Source organism: Suncus etruscus, chromosome 11, assembly GCF_024139225.1.
Source record: "Suncus etruscus isolate mSunEtr1 chromosome 11, mSunEtr1.pri.cur, whole genome shotgun sequence".
In the NCBI taxonomy this organism is placed as follows: domain Eukaryota; kingdom Metazoa; phylum Chordata; class Mammalia; order Eulipotyphla; family Soricidae; genus Suncus; species Suncus etruscus.
Window position 1 is genome coordinate 32,806,950 of NC_064858.1, and position 27,735 is coordinate 32,834,684.

The window sequence follows — 27,735 nt, forward strand, 5'->3', positions numbered from 1 at the left end:
TAAAAGCCATGATCTTGAGATAAAAGCATGGCAGAGCACATAAAGAAAGAAAAGAAAGGAAGAAAATAAATATATAAATATAAATAGAGACAAAAAAAATTCAATAACCACACCAAAACAAAGAAATCGTCAAAAACTAGATAGACAAATAAAATAAAAGGAGAAACATTGTTTTGTGCTTTTATTTTTTTTTCCCTCCTGCACAGGCACAGTAAATATTGGGGTTATTCGAAATTGAATTTTCTTGGCCTAAGAGTTACAGGGTTTCTCTACTCTTGGGGTATATTGTCATGGGATTAATTATCAACTCCATACAGGTTCATTTACTCTCCCCTTGGTGCTTTCGTGCTTTTTGAGAGACTCCTGCTCTGTCCTGGGTGATATAATCAGATTCTGTATCTAAAGATCTCGGTATCTACACAAGTCAAAGAGTGGAACTTATGATGAAGTTTTTTTGTGTGGTTCTAGAAGTTCTGCTCCCTCAGTGTCATTTTAATCCATCTTCTGTTCAACCAAGTAGTATTCTTTTTTGTTTGTTTGTTTGTTTTTGGGCCACACCTGGCGGTGCTCAGGGGTTACTCCTGGCTGTCTGCTCAGAAATAGCTCCTGGCAGGCACGGGGAACATGTGGGACACCGGGATTCGAACCAACCACCTTTGGTCCTGGATCGGCTGCTTGCAAGGCAAACGCCGCTGTGCTATCTCTCCGGGCCCAACCAAGTAGTATTCTATGACATGAAAGTGCCACCAGTATTTTAACCTCTTGACATATTGAGACACATTTTGGGTTACTTTTGGTTTGGGGCTAATAAAACAATTTTGAATATACTGTTTAAGCTTTCATTTTTGAAGATGATAATTTCAATTCCTTTCATGTGATTAATTCACCTTATTTAGAACAGAAGTTTACAAAAATGGAAGAGATGAGTTGGGGTTATTATGACAAATAGGGACTGGTGCATACTACATTGAGTACATGTGTAAGTATACACTGGAAAGAGAAAGAGCTGTCCAGTCCAACCTGATATATGTCTACTGTCTTGGCATCATGATTCTTCACTCTTGAAAGTGGATGGTACAATAAATTAGCAATAACTGTGATTCTGATGAACATTTACTGGCATTAATTTTATACCTGATCATTATGATGCAACTGCATTTTGCTGTTTGTAAGATTTTGTCAATAACTTTAGAATGACACATCTCTGGAGTCTGAGGAATAAAAGATACTGCCATGAAAGTATAACTTGTTGAAGTGTCTTCTCTTCCTACATTCTACTTTATTGTGGAAAATATTGCTTCTTAGGAGTCAGTCTTTTTCAAAACATCTTCCTCACTTATATCTTAATCAACCACAGAAGAAGACATTATTTTTCCCCACCACTGCCAATTTGAAAATAATGGAAAAAAATAGCTTGATATATGTTGGATTTTGATGACAAGTCAATCTTAAGATCAGTGATGTAAAGATCTCTCAATAGATTTAGCTTTAGCCAGACATCCATTTACCTTTTGATAGCTCTATTCTGTCATTGAGGTCAAATAACTGGTAATGGAAAGAACCATGCTCAGTGCAGCTACTGACATTGATTTTACCTACAAGGAAGTCAGCACACTATACCACACAGCTAGCATGGAGTGCTAGCTTTCAATTCTACAGATGTTTTACACAAAAACATATATTCTGTAGGTTTTAGCTGAGTGCAAATGGCAAGGAAATGCCTGCCAATATAACACCATCAGTTTTTTCTATATGATTATATCCTAAGTAGTCATTCACACTGTGAGAGTCATCCATATATATGGCTAATAATCCCTGTCACTTTATGGTCAGCATAAAGTGATTCTCTAAGTCTTGAACTGACATCTTTAGCATGTCTTTAACATACAACATAGTTCTGGGAACTAAATATAATTTACACACAAATCTCTAGCATAGTGTCCTAAATTGCAGGTGATTGAAACTGCTCAGATCTTAAAAAAAATGATCACAATACATTTAATTGAAAAAACATGTTAAAATAATAGGACAGTTTGAGGGTTTTTTCTTTCTTTCTTTCCTTCTTTTTTCTTTCTTTCTTTCTTTCTTTCTTTCTTTCTTTCTTTCTTTCTTTATTTATTTATTTATTTTTCCTTTCTCTCTTTCTTTCTCTCTCTTTCTTTCTCTCTCTTTCTTTCTTTCTCTCTTTCTTTTTCTCTCTTTCTTTCTCTGTCTTTCTTTCTTTCTTTCTCTCTCTCTTTCTCTCTCTTTCTTTCTTTCTTTCTTTCTTTCTTTCTTTCTTTCTTTCTTTCTTTCTTTTCTTTCTTTCTTTCTTTCTTTCTTTCTTTCTTTCTTTCTTTCTTTCTTTCATGTACACACCCTGATATGCAGACATAGAAAGAAATCTGGAATTTGATTCATTCAGATGGTAGTTATTTTGGAATTATAAGTGTAGGAATGACTACTTTCTTCCTTTTCTTCCTGTTTGTTGTATTAGATACATTTTCACAGTGAACACGCACCAACTTTTGAATTTACAACACATATTGTAAGACTCATGCTCTGCAATGCATGTGGATTCAAATTGACTTAAAGCTTTCAAATGAAGAATTCCCTATTTCAGAACCACAAGAAGCCAAGCAGTAAAAAAGGCTAATTGAAGGCCTTAGTACAGCAACAAGAATTTCAATAGCAAAATTCTCATTAGGTTTCAAATTAACCTTTAAAAAATAAATCAAAAGATGTCACATCAATCAACTTCAAAACAACCTTAATATACAGTTGTCTTTTGTTAGTTGCAAATACACAGAAAGTGAATTGAAGAGAGACATCTGGAAAACCTCTAAAAGTTGACTGCATCTTAGCATATTTAATAATTTTATTCAATTCAAATAAAACTACTCATGTTTTTATAAAGCAATGCATAGTATTTAGTTCTAAATCCCTGTAATCATTTTAGCATAATTTTGACAAACTATGTTTTGATAACAGTCATCTAATTATTTTAAGAAAATCCTATAGTCATTATGGATGATTAGTTAAAAAATTTTTAATTTGAGAAAATTTACCATCACAATAAAAAATTAATTTGGCCATATTTCAAACTAAATGAATAAACAACTATTGCAAATAACATATTTTATAATAAATTATTTTTCTATAATTCTTTAAGGGGATGGTTGGAATGACTTATAGTTTAACAGGGGTCTCAAACTCACGGCCCCCGGGTCATTTGTGGCCCTTCGTACAACATTTTGTGACCCTGCTCTAAAGGAATCTTTTTTTTTGTTTTGTTTTGTTTTAGTTGTTTGGGTCACACCCCCCCAATGTTCAAGGCTTACTACTGACTTTGCACTCAAGGATCACCCTGACTGCCTCCAGCGGCCCCCAGGTAAATTGAGTTTGAGACCCCTGGTTTAATAGAAATACTGATATAGAAAATATAATACTCTTGTCCTTTAATTGTTCCATCTTACTAATCTGCTTGCATTAAAAAAACTCTAGTAGTCATTTTTCTTCTTACATAAGAGCCAGGAATTTTAAGTACATCTTAATATCAAGGTATTTCTTTATTTATTTTTTTTTTGTGGTTTTTGGGTCACACCCAGCAGTGCTCAGGGGTTATTCCTGGCTCCAGGCTCAGAAATTGCTCCTGGCAGGCACAAAGGACCATATGGGACACCAGGATTTGAACTGATGACCTCCTGCATGAAAGGCAAACATCTTACCTCCATGCTATCTCTCCGGCCCCTCAAGGTATTTCTTAACAGTACTATTAGTGTTTATAAAATGCTTACAGTATGTGGTATTTGGCAAGACTACTTCACTTTAACAATGACACTTCAGCTTTTCAGTGCAATATCAAAATAAGAAGAAATTTCTTAGCATTAAAATATGTTTTGCCTGTTTTAACTTATTTGTTGTTGTAGTTGAGGTAACATGGTTACAATAGTGTTATTTTATGGCCAACAATTTTACACACATGAAAAATTCCTGACTGAACTTCGCTGGATCTCAGATGCCAGCACCCTTCTGCCTCTCTACTCTGCTGTCCTGCATTTCCGGCCTGATTTCACCCTTGGTGCGGCTCATCAGCCAGCCTGCCTTCCTGTGAACTTTCCCGGGAGTCTGCCTTCCCGTGAGCCTTCCGTGGAGGTGAGTCGACACGCCCAGAAAGGGAAGAGCCACTGAACTTCGCTGGATCTCAGATGCCAGCACCCTTCTGCCTCTCTACTCTGCTGTCCTGCATTTTCGGCCTGATTTCACCCTTGGTGCGGCTCATCAGCCAGCCTGCCTTCCTGTGACACGCCCAGAAAGGGAGGAGCCACTGAACTTCGCTGGATCTCAGATGCCAGCACACTTCTGCCTCTCTACTCTGCTGTCCTGCAATTTTGGCCTGGTTTCATCCTGGGTGCGGCCCATCTGCCAGCCTGCCTTCCTGTGAGCCTTCCGTGGAGGTGAGTCGACACGCCCAGAAAGGGAGAAGCCAGAGGAGCACGGTTGCTCCGCTCCTCTTCGCGACGGTGCACAGCATTTAGCCGATGAATACAATCACAACACGTAGAAAAACACGCAGTACTAGTGTGACAATGGGGAAACAACACGGGCCAGTGCCAGACATAGAGAATGAAGATGGCAACTCTGATGACTTGAACATGACCAACCACCTAGTCAGTCTCTCAGATAAGGAGTTTAGAGTTGCAATATGGAACATGTTCAAAGAACTCAAACAAAGTATAGAAGAGAAAACTAAAAAGAATCAGGAGAATATGAAGATAGAAATGAGAAAACTCCAAACAGAAATTTCAGGTCAAATAACAGGTCTGAGAAACTCAGTAGATGAATTGAAGAAAAACATGTTTGAGATTTCCCACAGGTTAACAGCAGCTGAGGATAGAATCAGTACACTGGAAGATGAGATACATAACAATTACATACAGCAGAAGAAATTGGAAAAAAAGCCTCAAAGCAAATGATCAAACAATGGAAAAATTACTCAAAGAATGGGAACAGATGAAAATAGAAGTCTATGATAAGCTCAACAGAAACAACTTAAGAATCATTGGAGTCCCAGAGACTCAGGAAGAAAATCTCCAGGAAGAATCAACAGTCAAGAACATCATTAAAGAGAAACTACATCATTAAAGAGATAATGAATACATGTGATCAAATCCTGCATGCCCGACGAGTGCCAACTAAAAGAGACCCCAGAAAAAACACCCCAAGACACATCCTAGTCACAATGACGAATCCCATAGATAGAGACAGAATTCTGAAAGCAGCAAGATCAAAAAGAGAAATTACATTCAAGGGAACATCCTTGAGATTTACTGCAGACCTGTCACCAGAAACACTCAAGGCCAGAAGGCAGTGGTGGGACATAGTGACAAAACTCAATGAAATAAATGCTTCGCCTAGAATACTGCACCCAGCAAAACTCACTTTCAGGTTTGAAGGAACAATACATAGTTTCACAGACAAACAACAGCTCAAAAACTTCACAGACTCAAAATAATTCTTAAAAGAAAAACTGAACGGCATACTTTAAGACAAGGCTTACCAACAGACACACCAAACTTTAATATAAAGATGGCACTAACTCCCAGGACAATTCTTTCTCTCAATGTCAATGGACTAAATGCACCAGTTAAGAGACACAGAGTGGCTAAATGGATCAAAAAACTCAATCCAACCTTCTGCTGCCTACAAGAAACGCACCTGAATAGTCAGAACAAACATAGACTCAAAATAAAAGGCTGGAGGAAAATCATCCAAGCAAACAACACCCAAAAAAAAAAAAAGCAGGAGTGGCCATATTAATATCAGATGATGCAAACTTTATACTTAGGAAAGTTGTAAGGGACAAAGATGGACATTTTGTATTAATCAAGGGATATGTACAGCAGGAAGAAATCACCCTCCTAAACATATATGCACCGAATGAGGGGCCAGCAAAATATTTAATACAACGTTGACAAATCTGAAAAATAATATCAATAACAACACAATAATTGTGGGAGACCTCAACACGGCATTGTCAACACTAGACAGGTCAACCAGACTGAAACCCAACAAGAATATACTAGACCTGAGGAGAGAAATGGAAGAAAGAGGCCTAGTAGATATATACAGGACACTCCACCCCCAGAAGCCTGGATACACATTTTTCTCTAATGTACATGGGACATTCTCTAGGATAGACTACATGTTAGCACACAAAACATACCTCCATAATATCAAGAGGATAGAAATTTTGCAGGCTGCCTTTGCTGACCACAAAGCCCTGAAATTATATATAAACTACAAAGGGACACAGAAGAAAAATTTTAACACCTGGAAGTTAAATAGCCTCATACTGAATAATCAGTGGGTCCGAGATGAAATCAAAGAGGAAATCAAAACCTTCCTGAAAACAAATGACAATGGAGACACAAATTATCAGAACCTATGGGACACAGCAAAAGCAGTACTGAGAGGAAAATTTATAGCTTTGCAAGCACACATCAGGAAAGAAGAAGGGGCATACCTGAATAGCTTAATGACATAGCTCATAGAATTAGAAAGTGCTCAACAAAAGGATCCAAAAATAGGGAGGCAGAAGGAAATAACAAAGCTGAGAGCAGAAATCAATGAAGTGGAAACCAGAAAAAACCATCCAAAAGATCAACGAAAGCAGAAGTTGGTTCTTTGAAAAAATAAACAAGATTGATAGACCACTGGCAAAACTAACAAAGAAAGAAAGAGAGAGAAACTTGATAACTCGTATTAGGAATGAAAAAGGAGAGATCACTACTGATATGGTAGAGATTCAAAGGGTAATCAGAAACTACTTTGAGAAACTCTATGCCACTAAAATGAAAACCTGGAAGAAATGGATAAATTTTTGGAATCTTATAATCTTCCACGATTGAATGAAGAGGATGTAGCATATCTAAACACACCCATTACTATTGAGGAAATTAAGAAAGTAATCAAATGTCTGCCCAAAAACAAAAGCCCAGGCCCAGATGGATTTACTAATGAATTCTTTCAAACCTTTCAAGAGGAACTACTACCAATCCTGGCAAGACTCTTTCATGAAATTGAAAAAACAGGAAAACTTCCAAATAGCTTTTATGAAGCCAACATTACCTTGATACCTAAACCAGACAGAGATGCTACGAAAAAAGAAAATTACAGACCAATATCGCTGATGAATGCAGATGCAAAGATCTTCAACAAAATCCTGGCAAATAGGATTCAATGCCTCATTAAGAAGATCATCCACTACGATCAAGTAGGTTTCATTCCAGGAATGCAAGGCTGGTTTAACATCCGTAAATCTATCAACATAATACACAACATCAACAGCAAGAAAAATAAAAATCACATGATCATATCAATCGACGCAGAGAAAGCATTTGACAAGGTCCAACACCCATTCTTGATCAAAACTCTCAGCAAGATGGGAATGGAAGGAACCTTTCTCAATATAGTGAAGGCCATCTACCACAAGCCAGAGGCAAATATTGTCCTCAATGGAGAAAAACTGAAAGCCTTTCCTCTAAATTCTGGCACAAGACAAGGCTGTCCTCTCTCACCACTCCTATTCAACATAGCACTGGAAGTACTCGCTATAGTGATTAGTCAAGAAAAGGATATCAAGGGAATCCAGATAGGAAAGGAAGAAGTCAAGCTCTCACTGTTTGCAGATGACATGATACTCTACTTAGAAAACCCCAAAGACTCTACCAAAAAGCTTCTAGAAACAATAGACTCATATAGCAAGGTGGCAGGCTACAAAATTAACACACAAAAATCAATGGCCTTTCTATACACCAATACTAATAAGGAAGAAATGGACATTAAGAAAACAACTCCATTCACTATAGTGTCACACAAACTCAAATATCTTGGAATCAACTTGACTAAAAATGTGAAGGACCTATACAAGGAAAACTATAAAACTTTGCTCCAAGAAATAAGAGAGGACACGCGGAAATGGAAGCACATACCCTGCTCATGGATTGGCAGGATTAACATCATTAAAATGGCAATACTCCCCAAAGCACTGTACAGATTTAATGCGATCCCCTTAAAGATACCCATGACATTCTTCAAAGAAGTGGACCAGGCACTTTTGAAATTTATTTGGAACAATAAACACCCCCGAGTAGCTAAAGAAATCATTGGGAAAAAGAATATGGGAGGAATTACTTTCCCCAACTTTAAACTTTACTACAAAGCAATAGTTATCAAAACAGCATGGTATTGGAATAAGGACAGGCCCTCAGATCAGTGGAATAAGCTTGAATACTCAGAGAATGTTCCCCCAGACATACAATCACCTAATTTTTGATAAAGGAGCAAAAAATCCTAAATGGAACAAAGAAAGCCTCTTCAACAAGTGGTGTTGGCACAACTGGGTAGCCACTTGCAAAAAATTGAACTTAGACCCCCAGCTAACATCATTTACGAAGGTAAAATCCAAATGGATTAAAGACCTCGATATCAGCCCCCAAACCATAAGATATATAGAACAATACGTAGGTAAATGCACTCCAGGACATTGAGGCTAAAGGCATCTTCAAGGAAGAAACTGCACTCTCCAAGCAAGTGAAAGCAGAAATTAACAGATGGGAATATATTAAGCTGAGAAGCTTCTGCACCTCAAAGGAAATAGTGCCCAAGATACAAGAGCCACCCACTGAGTGGGAGAAACTATTCACCCAATACCCATCAGATAAGGGGCTAATCTCCAAAATATACAAGGCACTGACAGAACTTTACAAGAAAAAAACATCTAATCCATCAAAAATGGGGAGAAGAAATGAACAGACACTTTGACAAAGAAGAAATACAGATGGCCAAAAGACACATGAAAAAGTGCTCCACATCACTAATCATCAGGGAGATGCAAATCAAAACAATGATGAGATACCACCTCACACCACAGAGAATGGCACACATCACAAAGAATGAGAATAAACAGTGTTGGTGGGGATGTGGGGAGAAAGGAACTCTTATCCACTGCTGGTGGGAATGCAGTCTAGTTCAACCTTTATGAAAAGCGATATGGAGATTCCTCCAAAAACTGGAAATCGAGCTCCCATACGATCCAGCTATACCACTCCTAGGAAAATACCCTAGGAACACAAAAATACAATACAAAAACCCCTTCCTTACACCTATATTCATTGCAGCTCTATTTACCATAGCAAGACTCTGGAAACAACCAAGATGCCCTTCAACAGATGAATGGCTAAAGAAACTGTGGTACATATACACAATGGAATATTATGCAGCTGTCAGGAGAGATGAAGTCATGAAATTTTCCTATACATGGATGTACACGGAATCTATTATGCTGAGTGAAATAAGTCAGAGAGAGAGAGAAAAACGCAGAATGGTCTCACACATTTATGGGTTTTAAGAAAAATGAAAGACATTCTTGCAATAATAACTTTCAGACACAAAAGAGAAAAGAGCTGGAAGTTCCAGCTCACTTCAGGAAGCTCATCACAAAGAGTGATGAGTTTAGTTGGATAAATAACTACATTTTGAACTGTCCTAATAATGAGAATGTATGAGGGAAATTGAGAACCTGTTTAGAGTACAGGCGGGGGTCGGGTGGGGAGGAGGGAGACTTGGGACATTGGTGATGGGAATGTTGCAAAAGAAAAAAAAAAAGAAAAATTCCTGATTTATTTGAGAGAAAGATGATGTATAGTTGTCAACTTAATTCTGATGCCTCTATACAGAGACAGTAAGAGATTTATATAAATACACTTTTATCCAAATTTCCAAAATTTTTGTTTTGGTGCCAAACCCAGTGGTGCTCAGATCTTACTCCTAGGAGTGTGGTCAGGAATCATTCCTACTGTTGTTTGAGGGCCTATATCTGTTGATGGTGAGGGATTAAACTAGAATCAGCAACAAGCAAGGTAAGCACCTAAACGTTTGTATTATCTCTCTGGCTTATGTACAGACATTTTTGATTTGATATTTAAAATATCAAACCCGGGTGGGCTACATGCAATGCAGAAGAAATAAGTGAAAGCTACAATCAGAAATAGTTCTCCCAAAGCCAAAATGGTCGCCCAAATATGGAACTGCATAACTTTTCAGCTGAGAGCAATTCTACCACTTGGCAACAATTGGCATCAATGTTAAGAGAGTAGAGCTAACTACCCGCTAAATTTTAAACCAGATGGTTTTTAAAAAGTATAGTTTTATGAATCAATGAAGTATACTGAACAAAAATATATGGCTCTGTTAAATCACAGATTAAGTAAAAATATTGGAAGATAGTGTTAAAATAAACTTCCCTTATTTTAGTAGCCAAAAGTAATTACATTATAGTAAATTACCAAAATTTAAGTTTGAACAACCTACTAAACAAGGGTAGCATGCATATTTTCTTTCCAAGAACAGTTTCTTAAACATTAGTTCTTGTTATGGATTTTGGAAGTGGTTGTTCTTAAAGCAAATTATTTTGATTCTGAAATAAATATGAGATTTAAATTATAATTTCTCTTGTTTCTATTTTCTTTGACATCCAAGCTATGTTTCTTAATCAAATGAGAGAGACAGAAAAAATAAATACCTAGTGCACAAACATTACTTGGTATATATTCAGTTATTTCTATAATCATTTTTGGAAACATTCTTCCTTTCAATTCTAGAAAAGCTTTACACTGGATCTCCCTTCCCAAGACACAATGAATATTAATAACCTTAGGGTGCTAGTATTTTTAGCACATGAAATGAGTAATAGCAGTTTGAACAATGTTTAGCAATGGATTTCCCCCAATCACCTTAGGGAAGAAATATTTTCTTTTCTATAACAAGACCTAACCATCGCATGTGCTTATGTTCCATGGATATAGAGTGGAAGATGGCATTCTATTCATAGTTATAGTTCTGCCCTCTTTAACTTTGATTTGCCTAATTTTTGTGCACTTCTGTGTGTGTTTGTTTCACCAACGTTTCCTCAATTTAATCCTGAAGGTGCTCGGGCTATCGTATGGGATGCTGGAAATCAAAGCCACTTCAGCTGCAAGAAAGGCAAGTGCCCTACCCATTGTACTATAGTTTAGATCTCTGCTTTGCTGTTTTTTAAATGTTATCTTCCTCTTTTTATTTTGGTAAATATTCTGCTCATATACTATTTACTGTATACACTCATACACTGCTTACTGTATTCAAAGAACCATAAAATGTGATTTATAAATTTTTACTCACTTATTCTGACAATAATCTATCAAGATTAATGTAGCAGATCATCAAAGTATCCCAGAGAGTAAAATAATTTCCTTGCATCCTTTACTGGTAAGTTGGTTCTACTAAGAGTGCCCAGATGGAAATCAAGTCTCTTGTATCTAATGCCTTTTCTCTTATCAGTAAGTGACAAATTCTTGATCCCTCAACCTTAAAAGAAGCCACTTTCCCTTACACACTCTGTAGGATCCCACCAAATACAATACAAAGATATTTTTTAGACCTTAAATTTACAGTTCTCAGTCACAACTAATGCTACTGGCCAATCCCTTTCCACGTGAAATACTTGGAACTGGGTTTTCTTCATTCCTTTTCACTTCTACTTCTATGACCGCTATTGCTTGTCTTCCTGGGTGTCCTATTCACATTAGAGCTTCTCAAATTCCTTTCCTAGGACACTGAAACTCTTTTCTTGATTTCTGGTGAGACATATTCAACCCACATTTCCAGACCTGCTTTCTCCCTCTACATATCAAAACTTATACCCAAGCATTCTATTTATATCAGACTCCATTAAACATTTCAAATAAAGAAGTCTTCCTCTATACTCATCATGTCTTGTGTTAGTCTGTGTACCAGCAGGTTGCTTAGAGAAAATTCAAGGAATACAGTATCTATAATAAAAGCATGATTGATCCAAACAGTGGTGAGAAAGTATGTAGAGAATAGCAGCAGTTAAATAATATTAATTTAAAGAGGATTATTCATACCTTTGGGGTACTGCAGGAACTTGTCTTAAACTTTGTATGAGGGTTGGACAACAGTACTAGAAAAGGGAGTAGTCACTTTCTAATGGGGAACAGCCATGTTGAAACTGGGAAATGAGCCTTTGGGAAATTCTCATTCTCCCATATGCTACTGCCCTCCAATGACAGGACAAAATGCAGGTGAACTGAACAGGCCACTAGGGTTATCTTCCAAAAAAGATGTAAGCTTATCTAAAGGATAATGGACAGATGGTCCCTAGGGCACCATTTTGTCTTAACATGTAACATTCCAAGGCAAAGGTATTTGTTACTAGAAATTGACTTTCTCCCTCATTTCCACATCATAATCGTCTTGTTTAAATTAGCTGGTTTGATGGTATTTTATTATTGTTGAAGTAACACAGGTTTCTAGTATTATATATTATATATCTTCAGGTATATATACATCTATATCAATATCTGTGTATACTCTATTTATTACCAAACTCTATTGTTTTGCTTGAGAAGTGAATTTTGCCTAAGAATTTTATGCCCCCCAATTAATTTGAGAAAAGTAAAATAAAAACAGTTTAAAATATAGTGTTCATCCCTCATCACAAAATCTATTGATTTAATCCAATTTTCCCAAATCCCATTCACCTTTTCTTCTGATAACCATTTTTTTTGTACTTCTTTATAGGTTTGTTTGACCATGTCCTTTGTTTATCTTCAACACATAAGTGAAGTTCTGAAATAAATATTTCAATTTGCCCCTTCTCTGACCTAGTTTTACTTCTCTGGCAATTTGTCTTTCTTTCTTTTTCTTTTTTTATTTCACCTTAGCATCATATCTCCTAGGTCAACATCAGTGCTTTGAAAAATGTAAGAATTCCATTCTTTTTTGTAGTTAGTAGTTTTTCTGTGATGCAGATGCTCCACATTTTTCCTTTTCTAAGAGTCATTTATGTTGATGATGACCTGACCATATTTTAACAGAATTTTCTTCTTCTCTATTTCTCACTATGTCATCAACTAATTGCTTTCTATTTCTGCACAAATAATTTCTAGTATAATACTTGGCACAAATAATATCTAGTAGAATACTTGGCACAGCGAAGATGCTCAATGAAATTCTGATTAACTGAATGGATCTGGACAGTAAATCATTTTCCTGAAATCTTTAAGACAGACACTATTTAAGAATAAAAGTAGGTTCTCAATGTATTCATTCTGGCTTGGGGAATAACTAGCCAGCCACGTTTATAAAAAGTATTTTCAAAGAAACTAAAAACCAGGAAAGACTAAATTTGCTAGTTAAAACTGGGATCAACCTGAATATTGCCATGCACTGTCCTGGAGTGTCCCCATTCCCATCTCAAAATTGCTAAGTGTAGCTCTCGAACTTTCCCTCCCTGAGTACCATCAAGTGATCCAGGTGCATCTACACAGGATGGAACCAGCACCTCAACTTCTGCTCTTTGCATTGAACCAACATTACAGCTGACAAAAAATTGCCTTCTTAACATCAACCAAGCACTTGCCATGCCCTCCAAAGGGTGGTGAACAAATAGAATCCTGATTCAGAAAGAAAGGTACAGAGAATTAAGAATCAGGCCTTAGTTAAGATAAAAATATAAAGGATACTTAAGACTCCATGAGAATCTCTTTTGTCCATGCCAATTACAAGTTTCTATTAGTAAAATAATGTTCTTTTATTCTTTTTATGTAGGCTAAGAGAACAAGGAACATAAATTCCCCCTGATCTTTGGTTAATAATGAACTCAAAATGAAAAACATGATTAAAACCTAGCAGAATTAGGGTATTTTCCTTAGTCACACATAAACATCTATTTTTAAACTAGGAAAGGATAGAAGAGAGAGGGAGAGAGAGTGAGAGAGAGAGAGCGCAAAAGTTTTGTCTGAGAAAGTTAAATGATATAAACCTCCAAATGATATAACCTCTCCACTTAAATCACATATACACTAATATTAAAAACTTTCATTCTGGGGCTAGAGAGAGGACACATGACATACTCGGGTTCAATCTAAAGCACCCATACAGTCCTCTGAGCCTTGCCAGGATAGATCAGAGAGCACAGAGTCAGGAGTAAACCCTGAGCACTGCCAGGGTGTGGCCCCCAAATAAGCAAAAAGGCAAAAAACATAAAAAAAGAATATGCCTATTTTGGAGTCCTTGGTATAGGTAAACTGCATTGCTACTCTTTTTATTTGGTAAGAAAGATACAAACATTTAAAGCTTCACTTAATATTTTTATTATTGTTTAGTTTTAGTATGGGGGCCATACCCAGCAATAGTCAGGGATTACTCATAACTCTGTGCTCAGGAAACCATGTAATAATGTAGACCAAATCCAACCTCCTTGCATACAGTGTAGCATTCAGCCTGTGGACTTATCTCTCAAGACACTTTCATGTGATTTTAATTTACTTAACAATAGAACATTTTTATTAGAGAATGAGTCGCACAATATTCCTATTTGAGAAACATAAAAATAAATATAGAATATTTAATAAAAACACAAGTATCTATGTATTAATAGTACAGCAGTATATATTTTTCAGAAATATTTTATTTGATTTCCTAATATTTTCATATTTATTTTCTTACAAAAATTGGCATGAAATTAATTTAAAAACCCTCAAATTCAAAGTTCCATTTTCAATTCTGAGTCTCTGTTTGAGTTATTTTTTCAACCATGTCATCTTTCCTCATTTAAATTTCCTGACAATAAAGGAAATAAAACTCTTTTTTATCAAGAAACCTATATAACCTTGTTTCAAACATCTTCTGTTTATTTTGTTGTTTTAATATAAAGAGAAGCAAGTGGAGTTGGCCTTTAATGTAATGAGAATGCCTAGGGAGATCAGAAATATTTCACTGCAGAATTATGTTCTAAATGAATTAGTTGAAGATGATTTTTCTGACAAGGATAAAATATGGCTCTACTCACATGAAAACTCGTATAAAAACACCATATTCAGAGAAAACACCTAAGAATTGTTGCACAGATGATCACAAGCTTGCTAAAGGACAATATTCATAATCGGTAATTAATTATACACTAACTCTATTAATTAGTGATTTTAGGGTGCAATAAAAATTTTGAATAAGTTATTTAGACATTCTTCTGAATGGCAAGTAGAAACAACTAAAACCTGGTGAAATCACTAACACCAGGAGAGAAGTGATCAAGTGCCCTGGTGTTCTGCCTTCACCCTTCTCCCATTTCATTTGCCCTCTTGCTCACTGTACTAGTTCACTAGTTGTTTTAGTTCCTCAAATCAATGTCATACATGCACTGTGTCATAGAGATGTGTATCTTCACATATTCATCTAAACAAAACGGTTAATACCAATTCATTTCTAAGTCTACTATAAAAGAGTCATTATTGTGGTATATGACATGAGATTGAGCATCATCATAAATATACCAAGTTTTCAGCCAAGGAATCATTTTATAACACAAACTTCTGCTATAAAATTAGAAAGATTTCATTAAATAGCTGTGAAATTTGTTTGGTAGTGGTCATCAAAGGAGGGTGTTATAAAAAGGAAGATCAGTATAAAAATGATATATCTAGATTGTGAGCTAAAGTAGAAAGTCACATAAGAGAAGTAAAGAATATCGCATACCTTATTAACTCTGTTTTAACTGATGACATTAAAAACCAATTGAGATTACAATAATGAAAAAATGAGCAATCACAAGTATTTCTTTGGACAAATAACACATTGGTATATATTATTTATCTTATTTTACTGAGTATGTAATATAACAATATATGTATTATTTTACTAACTTCTTCACATAAATGGATGGCAAACTTTTGATTATTTTAGTATAATTAATGAATTGTAATTATAATAATTTAATCCACATGAGAATTTTCTCATCTTTTTCTTAAAGATACACTCACAAGTCAAAACTTTGATATTGAAGAATGCTATTAGAAACTATATAATGCTAAAAATTTTAGTTATTTGTATTAAACTTATATTGTGTGCCTAATATTAGGCACAATGGAAGACAAAGTACAATACATATTCCTTTATTTTAAATAATTATAACAAATTTGGAGTAATTGCATAAATACACCTTGTGCTTCTAGTAAATCTTATCATTTTAGAAGCTACTCTTCTGAAACTATTGTAATATAACTGTGTATCCAAGGCATTAGATTAAGGGGAAATGACAAAGAAATGTCTGTGGTCATTGCAATTAAGTCTTCCATTGTTCGAAATGCTACAATCACAATGGTTAACAAACACAGGAGGACTGACGGAATACAATACGAAAGATCCTAGTACATCCTTAAGACTCAAGTTGCAGTTATATTTATAATAGTCAGACATCAATGTATTTTTTAATTTTAAATTTTATTTTTTCCCTAAGGAAAGATCCTTCAGGAACCACTCTGGCTCAGGAGTATAAGGTCCATGCATACTGGTGATTAAAATAAAGTTCCCTACATATAAAGCAAGTATTCCAGCCCATTAAGCTCTCTTTCTAGGTTTTGAGTTTAAATATTTAGAAGTTTAAATAATTAAGTTGCATATTTATAACCTAGAAATAGTATTATATTTTATTTATTTATTTTTAACTTTATCCATTGCCTGATTCATTTATTGATTGGCTTCCGGACCACACCAGTGGCGTCTAGGGGTCACTCCTGGCCCTGCACTCAGAAATCCCCCCCTGGTAGGCTGGGGTTCCACATGGGATGCTGGGAATCAAACGGTCCCCTATCCCCTCACCTCAGGTCAGCCACATGCAAAGCAAATGCCCCACAGCTGTCCCATCTCTCTGGCCCCATAGTATTATATTTTAAAGTAAAGTACAAGCCATATTCTTTTAATATCATAAGCATATAAATGTGTGTTTTCATAGGTACCTGAACAAGTAGAGATCTAGTGTGAATTACCTATTCTTTCAAACACACACACACACACAAGCAAATAAGTAAACTCAATGAGAAGGACCAATATCCAGTAGAAACCCAACCTAGGAAACCTCCAGTTAACTGAGGATATTACATATAAACCATACACCTGAAAGTTTGGCATCTATGTTAACAGCTGTCAATTTCATTATGAGGATGATGATATAGGCTATCCCAGAAAGATGAAAAGATTAGGTTCATCATCCAACACTGTTTAAAATGTGGGTGAAAAGATTAGGCTCGTCTTTCAATATTGTATAGAATGTGGATGAAATCTCTCAACAAGAAGAGCCAAACTCAATGTGTGTTAGAGGGTAGGGTAGAGAGAAAGTAGAAAAGTCAGTCAGGACTTGAATTTAGATATTTTACCTGAAGGAGAGTAGTATGGCAAGCATTGTAGAATTATGCATTGTTATAAAATATTCCAGGAAGTATATTATTTCATTGTGAAAGTTATTCTTCTTTGATTATATATGAGGTCAGAGTAGAAATGGAAAGAAACACATAGAGGAGACTAAGAAAGAAAGGACTCATGCCAAGACTATGAGTTTAGGGAAACAATCCAGTTGACTACTAATGAGCACCATTTCAGGGAAAGCAGAATTTAAATTCCTATGACATCATATTCTACAATTTGAAATCTGGTTGACAAATACTGACATCAGATAAAGTAACACAGAAAGCAATTTTTACAGAAAGTCTTAGTAAGAAAATACAAAACTTCCACTGAGAAAATTTACATTGTTATTTTTATGGGAATGATGGGAAAATGCACATAGGTAAGACTCACCAAATAAATATTCCATTAACATTCACAGGTGAGTAGAAGATTTTAATCCTGCTGGATTCCAAATAAATTCTAAATATATTTGAGCTAGCGATTTACAACTCAAGTATACTTGAATTTAATCATACTTCTGTTTTCTATTTGTTTGTTAATTATCAATATTGACATAAAATTTACATTTTCATGACCAAGTTCATGCTTATTCAACATTTGTTAGGCAGGTATGAATTTTGTAACACAGTCAGTGGGTGACTGGAAATCTGAGATGTTCTTTTATGTGACCATCATTAAGTCATGATTTGAACTGAGGTGTAAAGAACTTCTTTAACAAGACATATATAGGATATATATAGTTCAATAAAATTGTTTTTAGTCAGTCTGATAGATAACATTTTAAAGTTATTCCACCCCTTATATCTCACCATTGGTTTGATTAGTGAAAACTATTAAGTACAAATTTAGCTTTATATTTGCATTTCTCTGACTTTTATTCCTTATAGGTTTCACTCATATGGAAGATGTTTTTATGAAGAATTTGTAGATATAATGAGAATTATAAAATATTGAGAAAACTGGGGCATAACTGGGTTCTAGTCAGTTCATTAGACATTTTAAAGATCTAATCTTTGAGGTGGACTACTTAATGTCTAATAATGGAACTTTTTTTTAATGTTTTTGTCATCAGCTTCATATTGCAATTATTCTGAATATTAAATGTAAAATTATCTCCAAATTACTAGTAGACTATAACATGGGACAAATGCACTGTAAACAAATGATTTCCAAAGTGTAGAGACACTGTATAGTGTGTCCAATTTACTACTTTGAGTACAAAATAGGATAAAATTAAATAAAACAGGAGCAGGAGCTGTGGCCCTAGAGGTAAGGCGTCTGCCTTGCAAGCGCTAGTCTAGGACAGACCTCTGCTCAATCCCCCCGGGAGTCCCATATGGTCCCCCAAGCGAAGAGTGATTTCTGAGCACATAGCCAGGAGCAGACCCTGAGCATCAATGGGTGTGGCCCACCAAAAATAAATCAAATAAAACAATGTATGTGAAAAGCCTGGAAGATAGATTGTGGCACCCAGTAAGTTCTGAATAAATACATATGTACACATATATGTGTATATGTTTTCCTTCTGTGACATACTTATATTTAAGAGAAATAAATTGAAATATTTGTATAAAAAGCAGTGATTTGCTTTCTAAAACGATCCCATTATGTTTTTTCTTAAAATTATAAGTTTTAGAATGTCTTTACTATGTGGTGCCATTTGCCATGATTGATTACTATTTACCTTAAAATGTGCAAGAATATGTTTACTATGTATAATTAATTAGGTAAGCTTCAGTTGCAGTCACTAAGAATACCACTCTCACACCATTTTTTAAATTCTAATATCTTTTATAACACTAGTCCTTACTCCCAAAACTCATCATCTGCCATTTTCTAGAATTCCCATCCATTGTCAGAAATTCAAATAAAAACCCATACCTGCGCCTAAGGTTGGTTTTGGATATTATTTCATATGTTTAGCTATTATTTCATATTTAAAAAAGCTGATTCAGATGACAACTGGTGTCTTAGTGACAAATGTTGCATAAATTTACAGGCATGGTGGAAATTAATAAATAAAAATATTAATGAAAGAAACATAAGCCTGATATATTTATGGTGAATATGTGAGCTTATCAGTCTGATGTTAAGTACAATAGTTGATGACAAGTGTACTGGGGGAAAAAAAGTTAAATCGTCATAGTTTCTCCCTGAAAATTTTTTCTTTTCCAAGAAAGCGATGAAAATATAGACTATATCTAAATAAAAGTTATGAGTTCTGACTATCTCCTTGTCAAGCATTCAACACGAGTGGCTCCTGTTAACAGAAACATTTGCACCCTTTCAAGTTTCATTCATTTTTACGGTAGAGCTCACCGAGGTGCTGAAAAGAGAGCTCCAGCTCACCTGTCGACATTCTGGAGTTTGCTTTACAGAAAGGAAAGAAGATCAAGGAGATAGATTAAGACAGACCCACCGGATGCAAAGAGTCGCAGCCCATTATCTCATAACTTCATGCCATGCTTAAGAAAACATCTAGCTGGAATTTCCATTAACCATATTTTATGCTTAGTTACCAAAGTAGGAACTCTTCATATTCCTCAAAGTAAAACCCTGTAGTAGCAGTATATTCCGAACAAGATAGGAAAAAGTTTAATGTACAGGTACTCTGCACCCCCACCCCAACCACACGATGCTGCGACTTATTTGAAGAGGCAGCATTCCTTGCAAATACAGGGTGTGTGTGTGTGTGTGTGTGTGTGTGTGTGTGTGTGTGTGTGTGTGTGTGTAAAGTCTTGAGACTTTGTGAAGGAGATTCTGCGGAGGAAGGGAGCTTTGGGGGCGAGAAAAGCATGCTCTCCAAACTCCAGCAGCCTCTCCTGCTTGAGAGAAAACGGTACCCACGACCCACCCACCCTAGGTGTCCATGGATAGACGGCCTCTTGTGCTTAATTGCAGCAGAAGGAAGGTAAAATAAGACAAAGCAACCGAGGAGGGGAGGGTGGAAAGGTTAGGCAGCACTGGGGAGACTTGAGCGACCAGAAGCGAACGGAACGCGCCTTGGCATCCTTTTTGCCGGTGAAAGCGCCACCCCGACATGCCCAGCTCTGTCCGCGGTAGTGCAAGAGTACAAAAGGGTGCAAGCCTGAAGGCAGTAAAGTTCCCCCCATTCTCCCACGCGGCGCTCGCTCCAGCCGGTCCACGCACCCGCAAGGACAACAAAGCCAAGCGTGCGCCCAGGCTGCGCGCGCTGCGCTCCTCCCGGGTCACCCACCCAGCCTGGGGCCAAGCGCAGCGCGCAGCATCTCTGCGGACTGAACCCCGGCTCCGGGGGGAAGGGTTGATGGGTTTCCCTACCTCGAGCAGCACAAAGAGTCCCAGCAGCGACAGGAGGCAGCGGCGAGTCTTCTTGGGCAGGTGCCCCATCGCGGCGCGGACCCGGGGAGGCGGCGGGCCGGGCGCGCTTCCCTGGCGGCAGCTCACAATGGCGAACAGGGATTGGGGGCTGCAGCTCAGATCCCGAGCTCGAAAGCGGGTCCCCGAGGGCTCATGCTGCCGTTCTAGGTCCCCCTACGCCTGCTCGCTTTCCTCCCGGAGCGCCCCGAGTCCTCCACGAACGCGCCCAAGGCTGCTGTTCTTTGACAGCGAAGGATGGAGAGGGTGGGGATTGGAGTGGGCGAGGCTGCGGGAGGAAGCGCAGGTCGGTGCGGTGGGGGAGCAGCTGGAGGCGGGGTGGGTGGGGGTGTCTTCCCCTCTCGGTCCTCTTACAAGGGGGGGATTTTCTTTACTCTGGCTGGTTTCTAAAGTGACCACAGGCTAGCCCGTCCTCCCTCTGGCTCCAAGGCAGGACAGCTCCCACACTAGACTCCGCCCCACCCTCCCGATCTAGACTGTGAGGCTCAGGAGTTGTGTGTGGGGGGTACCCGGCGTAGTTCCTGAGTGAGGAGAAAAGCGGGGCCAGGTCCCAGTCCTGACTCCAATATCCCTCTGTCTCTTCCGAGTTGCGATTCTCAAAGACCCGTGACACTGGGAGAGGCTGGAGGTGATCATAGTAGGTGTGTGCTTATGAAGGCACCACCCTTTGCTCCTCCTTTTTCTCCATCCTTTTAGAACACTGTTAGCTCCTGCATCCCGCATTAAGTCGGAGCAAAGAACCAGATCTCAAACAGTTTCCAATATGAATCAGGAATTTTTGTCAATGTCAGGGTCTATTCATGAATTGCAAAGTCGGTTGGGTGTCCTGAAACAGAACATAAAAGGGAGAACAATAATGGCACATTACCTTTGTGCTTGATGTTCAAAGACACCTTCAAACTTGGCTAGATGGCTTATGACATTTTTAACATTGTCAACTAGCCATGGATGAAGGCAGAAAAAGAGTGTGGAAGTAGAAAGCCACAGTTAGAATCTTTGTGGTCAAGAGTGATGAGTTTAGTTAGAGAAATAACTACATTGCAAACTATCCTAACAATGAGAATGTATGAGGAAAATAGAAAGCCTGTCTAGAGTACAGGTGGGGGCGGAGTGGGGAGGAGGGATATTTGGGACATTGGTAGTGGGAATGTTGCACTGGTGATGGGGGTGTCCTCTTATATGACTGAAACCCAACCACAATCATTTGTGTAACCAAGGTGTTTAAATAAAATATTATTTAAAAAAAAAAGAATCTTGGTGGGCATCAAACAGGTCTGCATCTCCATGGGATGTTGTTAATACTGATCTACCCAGATTGTTCTGTTGCAGAGAGGCACATATGTGTACATACATGCACACACATATGCAAATAAGTGCGGGTAAGACTAAGAATGTGAACTGGATCTATGTCAGTCCCTGGGTCCAACATTGTACAGCAAAAGTTGTTACCTTGGGAGAAAACTGGGTGAAAGATTTAATGAACTTTTTTTCTGTACATTTTGATTAAAAATTTCACATAAATCTTTATATTGCTTCACGTGTAATGACATAGTAATTCATTATTAGTATATATTACAAAATGATGACCTAAACTAGACACAATTTTAATTTTTGCTTGTATGAGAACTAAGAGATTCTAATAATCTCTTAGCAACTTTAAAATACATAACACAGTGTAGAGGCATGAAGCATGCATGACTCCATTTATTTGGGAAGCATGCACCAGACGTGGCTTTTGGGTTTCCTGGTGCAGTGCCTAATTTTCCTCCCAAGAAATATCTGCCAGAAGGCTCGTTGGAGAAGTCAATCATTGACCCTTGCATGGATCACTGGTGATATTTCTGTCATACTTCTTACATGGTAGTGACTTAACATTTTCCCTTTAATTTGTTTCTGCTATACTACAGAAATTCGGCCTTAGTTATCCTGCAGTCATAAAGGAATTTCAGTACCAAAGAAAACTGCTAGAAGTTCCCTGCTGGCTAAGTATATTTGCAACTCAAAGTCCAGCCAGCTACCTCTCTTTCTGTCAGCCTTTTTACTTCCAATAGCCAAGTCAAAACATAGCACCTTCAAGACAATGGTCTTCTCTCCCTGCCTTTGAGCACAACAGCAGGATGATTTCTTCCTCAGGGACTACAAACAGGTTTGGTCAGTGTAGAATTAGTCTATTTTACTAGGTATAATTATGTACCCCTTTCTTTAGTGTTATCTCTTTCTATTACCAGATCATAGGAAGTGGGTCTTAGCCCCTAGCTAGAATACTATTTCCCTCAGGTTAAGAATATTTGTTATCAGGAGTAAACCAGGATTTTTGCTATCCCTTAATTTACATCAGTAATGACACATAGGGCCAGAAACTTTTTGATATGTAAGAAATCAGCCTTCCTTTTATCCTCTAACTCCTATCTGAAAATCTATTCTATTCTAAGGTTACAAACCACCTAAAGCTATGTGTATTTGTTCTAAAATCAAACAATGTACATTGCATTCCTTTCATGTTATGAGCGCCTCTTTTTCCCTTTATATACTCCCTTGCCTGAAGATTAAATTTGTCTCCTGCCAGAAATGTGTTGACCCCACTCATAGTGTGTGTGGTATCATTATTTCATATTTCATATTCGTCTGCTTCGTGTACCCTCTCTCTTCCAGTGAGGTTTTATGACCCCACTAAGGTTTTGCTTAGGGACTCAAGTTGTCTGCAGCAACACAGTATCTGGTAATTCTAGTTGCCATGTTGGACATTACATCCACACAGCATACTCATAAATCAAAGGTTATAGTCTGTATCTTTGACCCTCTCTACCCATGGGATTCACTGGCTTATTTCTCACCTCATGATGTTGTGGGGTTGGAGACCCCCAAACAGTGGTCAGGGACTTAGAAATTATTCCTGGTGATATTAGGTCAATTAGGCTGGATGGTTCATGCCAGAACCCAATCGTTAATATGTGACATTTTTATTTTTTATTGGGAGAACATATTTTCTGAGTTTAGAGCTTACCTCTGACTGCTCAGGGATTACTCTTGATGGTGCTTGGAAGATTATATGTAGAGTTAAGGATCATCTTGATTGGCTGCATGAAAGGCTAGCATGTTGCAATTGCAGTCCTAACTTATTATTTTTCTAGAAGCTCAGACAACTACTTCCAAGCTCTGTGTTCCCAGTTTTTCATCTGTCCCTTTGGCTATTATGCCAACTACTTCCAGGCTCTGTGTCCCTAGTTTTTTATCTGTCCCTTTGCTTGTTAAGCACATTTTCTAGAATGTCTACTGAGCTATGGGGTACATGATTTAAATACAAACCCTTCTGACAGGTGCCCTACTAATCATAGGACTTCCTATTTGTCTTTTAGACATGCTTGAGTACCAGGAACCTGGCAAGGTGACTTTGGTCATAAATGTAGAAGTTAAGCCACAATTCCTCCTTGCTTGCATAGTTAGGAAGTAGTGGTTGAAAGAACCTAAAGCTACAGGCTTTTGCTAGAGGAGCAGTATATATAGAGGATGTGCTTGTAAATGAGAAAGGTTTAGTTTGATTATATTTACATGAAGAATATTTATTTATACTGAGTGCTCACATATACAACAGAAGAGCTGGACTGAATTTATGTGCCAGATTTTGTCTGGTGTCTTCTAGAAGCATAGCCCTCCCCCCCCAAGTGCTTATTTAGTGTTCTGAATCTATTGGCCTAGACATTTTCTTTCTCCTTGGAAAAGCATAGTTGATTTTTATCTTCCTAATTCAGGGCTACATGAAAAGTTTATTCTTGATACTATACATGTTGAAACTTTGGTATATTTTCCTTTTATTTTGAATCACCCAAAAGCAATAGTCTATTTCCACCTTTCCAGAGCCATTAAAGCAATGCATTGTCTGGAACTAAAGAAATATTGAAGTCACTAGCAACATCACACTCCAAATATCAACAGTTTATCTTATGAGTACAGTTGGAGTTCTCAAAGAACATCTGTGTTATAAACTATATATATATATATGTATGTATGTATGTATGTATATATATATATGAAACCATTCATGTATTGATGCTCAAGTATGTGGATGCATGGTTATAGGCTTGCCTGATATAGGACTTTCACAAGTAGTTCTACTCATCATACATAATTGTGTAAATTTAAAAGGAACTTTTGTGGCAATGAACATTTTATATGTAGGTTTCTCTAGTTGACATGTAATTAAAGAAGGAATAATATAAAAGTTACACACCTGTATCACAGTTCACATGGAAGGACATTGATAGTGATGCTTATTAGAATGTTGCAGGGTCGGGCGGTGGCGCTAAAGGTAAGGTGCCTGCCTTGCCTGCGCTAGCCTTGGATGGACCGCGGTTCGATCCCCCCAGTGTCCCATATGGTCCCCCAAGCCAGGAGCAACTTCTGAGCACATAGCCAGGAGTAACCCCTGAGCGTTACCGGGTGTGGCCCAAAAACCAAAAAAAAAAAAAAAAAAAAAGAATGTTGCTTATTCTAGAACAGCTGCCACAAAACCCACACAAAACACTATTTTCATTTTTATGCTTTTTGTTGTAAAGCATAAATCCTCTACAGGTTTCTTCTAGCTAGCAAAAACAGGTACTTTTGTATGCCTTGCATAAATATGAGTCAGAGTAATGTGAACCTGCAAAATGTGGGGAATTCTTATGTTGATATTCTGCCATGATAATGTTTGGGTCATTTCTTACAATTTCCTTCATTATTTCTGTATATAGAAAGAAATACAGTCCACTTCAGGCAAACAATGAACCCCAAGAAGTTAAACATTTAATCATCCTATAAAGTATTGATAATAAGCATTGTTAATAGTCCATAAAGTGACACTGTCAATAGGCAATGCCCTCTTTGTTAAAAAAAAAATGCATCTTCATAGCTGCCACCAGATAAAATAGTTTCATGTCCTTATTGCACCCAAACAGAAACTTTTTGTGAATTTTCCAAGAAGAGATTTAAACATAACTTCTAGCTCATTACTTTATGGGAATTTCAATCCAGAGAACATGCTGTGTGTGTTCCAACTATTGATTTGTTTTCTGTGCAGTACTTACAAAGGCTGGTATATAATCTTCTGCTATTTTCTAGAATTTAAATCAATGAGAATAGCTGTAGGTGACATATTATGCATAGAGCCAGGTGCTTCAAAATGTTCCTATTTTTATTATCTCAGCGATAGTGTTAATAAAGAAGGCTGAGGTCACTGTCCCCCATTACTTCTTCCCTGGTGCTGATTGTCCTTATAAAAAATAACCATGAACAGAGATGGAAAGAGGGAAGGAATAGATATTATGTGCATCTGAAAATGAAGTTTCATCAACTGATATAAAACCCCTTTGTCTCATTTGGAAAGAATAATGAAATTGTAGATAAAATACTGGAAGAGCAAATTATAAATCTTTTTAAACTATTTTTGTTTGTTTTAGGAACATACCTGTTGGTGCTCAGAGCTTATTCCTGGTGAGGGATCATTTCTGGTGGAGTTCAGGTGACATTATAGATGCCAAGGATGGAAATGGGTCAGCCCCATGCAGGACAAATTATCTGCTATACTAGTATTGCTCTAATCCTGAATTTGAGGTTTTATTCTGACTGGGAACAGCAGTATCTTCCTAAATAGGTATCCATACCCACATCACATCTATCTCTTCAACACAAAGAGAAGCATAGCCACCCAGTACGTGGCACTGTGATCCCTGAGAGAAGTTTAATGAGGAGTCAGGTAGAACTCTCACAATGACTTGCCAATGAAGCTCAATCCTGTCCTCTAGGGACCAACTCTAATGTAGTTCAGAGCGTTCAGTTCTGGCTGCCACTACTGAAATTGCTTACAATACTGTCAGCAGTTTTCAAATTAGAGAGTTGTATTTAAGGGGCTGCTCAATGACAAATGGTTTACTTTATATGGAAGGCAGAGAAAAAAAAAACCCTCAAGCCATTCATCTCCAGCTTATATTCCAGTTCTTTAAAAGCTCAGTAATAGCCATGCACTTTGTTTCCTGTGTCTCACATATGGTAATTATTATAACATATGAACTGGGAAACATGTGTAATTTGGTTTTATGGTCAGGTGATCAGGCTGCATTTTGATTTTAAATTTGTTTGAGCATTTGTTTTGTTTTAGTTTTTCTCTGGATGAACGCTAGTTTCTCACCTAAATGATGTGTTGACAATTCATAAAGTCTGTGTCTTTCAAAATGAGGATGATTGACAACCCTCAGGTGAATAGCATGTTCCAACTGCCAAGACATGTTATTCTTGAAGAATAGTGAAATGTACTACAGAAGTTCATTTTATTTATGGAGAAAATTTTCCCACTTCCTCTTTTCTCCTTCTTAATTTTAATTATCCTTTAATTTTTGTTTCATATAAAATTCTGAAGAACATAGAATAAAAACAATGTCAACATGGTCTAGGTGATTTTTGTTAGTTTGTTGATTTTTTTTTTGTGGTGCCAAGAACTGAACCCAGGACACATGCATAAGGTGTGACTTTGCCCCTGATAGAATTCCTAGTCCTAAGGTACAGTTTTCATAACACAGAATTATCTGCTTGATGTAGAAAACAAAAGCAGGTGCTTATCTTGGGACACAAACTGCAGGCTATAAAGTGATTCTAAATCTGGAAGGTAGATTTTTCACTTTCATATATTTATGCCTATTTTATTTGCTGCTCATTGTTTCTTTAAATATATTAAATGCTGCTAATATTTTCTTCACAGGATTTAAATTAAAATAAACAGCTTCATGAATGAAACCCTGGGTTCATTTCTTCTCATTCAGAGAGACAATAAGATTGACAAGATCTATTAAATAGACTTAAGTTACACCTTTATCTAATATTTTGCTTATATTTAATGTGTTGACTAATGAAATTTTAAAATAATGTTCTTTCCTGAGCATTGTAGATATTCTACTGTTATATTGCACTAGAGTTCTTGTTTTTAAACAGCGAGGATTAGAAACAAATAACAACACAAAATGGTCAAATTCCAAAGAGATTTTACTTAAGAGTAGGGAGAAAGGTCAAGAAAGTTTGCATAGCATGGAAAGGTCTCCCATAGATGAGTCCAAGGAAGGCAAA

At 37.1% G+C, this 27,735-nt stretch overlaps 1 protein-coding gene across 1 annotated transcript in view; it reads right to left on the bottom strand.

The window, feature by feature from the left end:
* PTPRO (protein tyrosine phosphatase receptor type O) overlaps nucleotides 1-20,878 on the bottom strand; it is a 265,396-nt gene extending 244,518 nt beyond the window's left edge. The window contains exon 1 of the mRNA XM_049783694.1: nucleotides 20,587-20,878. Coding sequence (XP_049639651.1) covers nucleotides 20,587-20,655 — 69 coding nt within the window. The 5' untranslated portion in view covers nucleotides 20,656-20,878. The remainder of the gene's footprint in view (nucleotides 1-20,586) is intronic.
* Nucleotides 20,879-27,735: the final 6,857 nt, after the last annotated feature.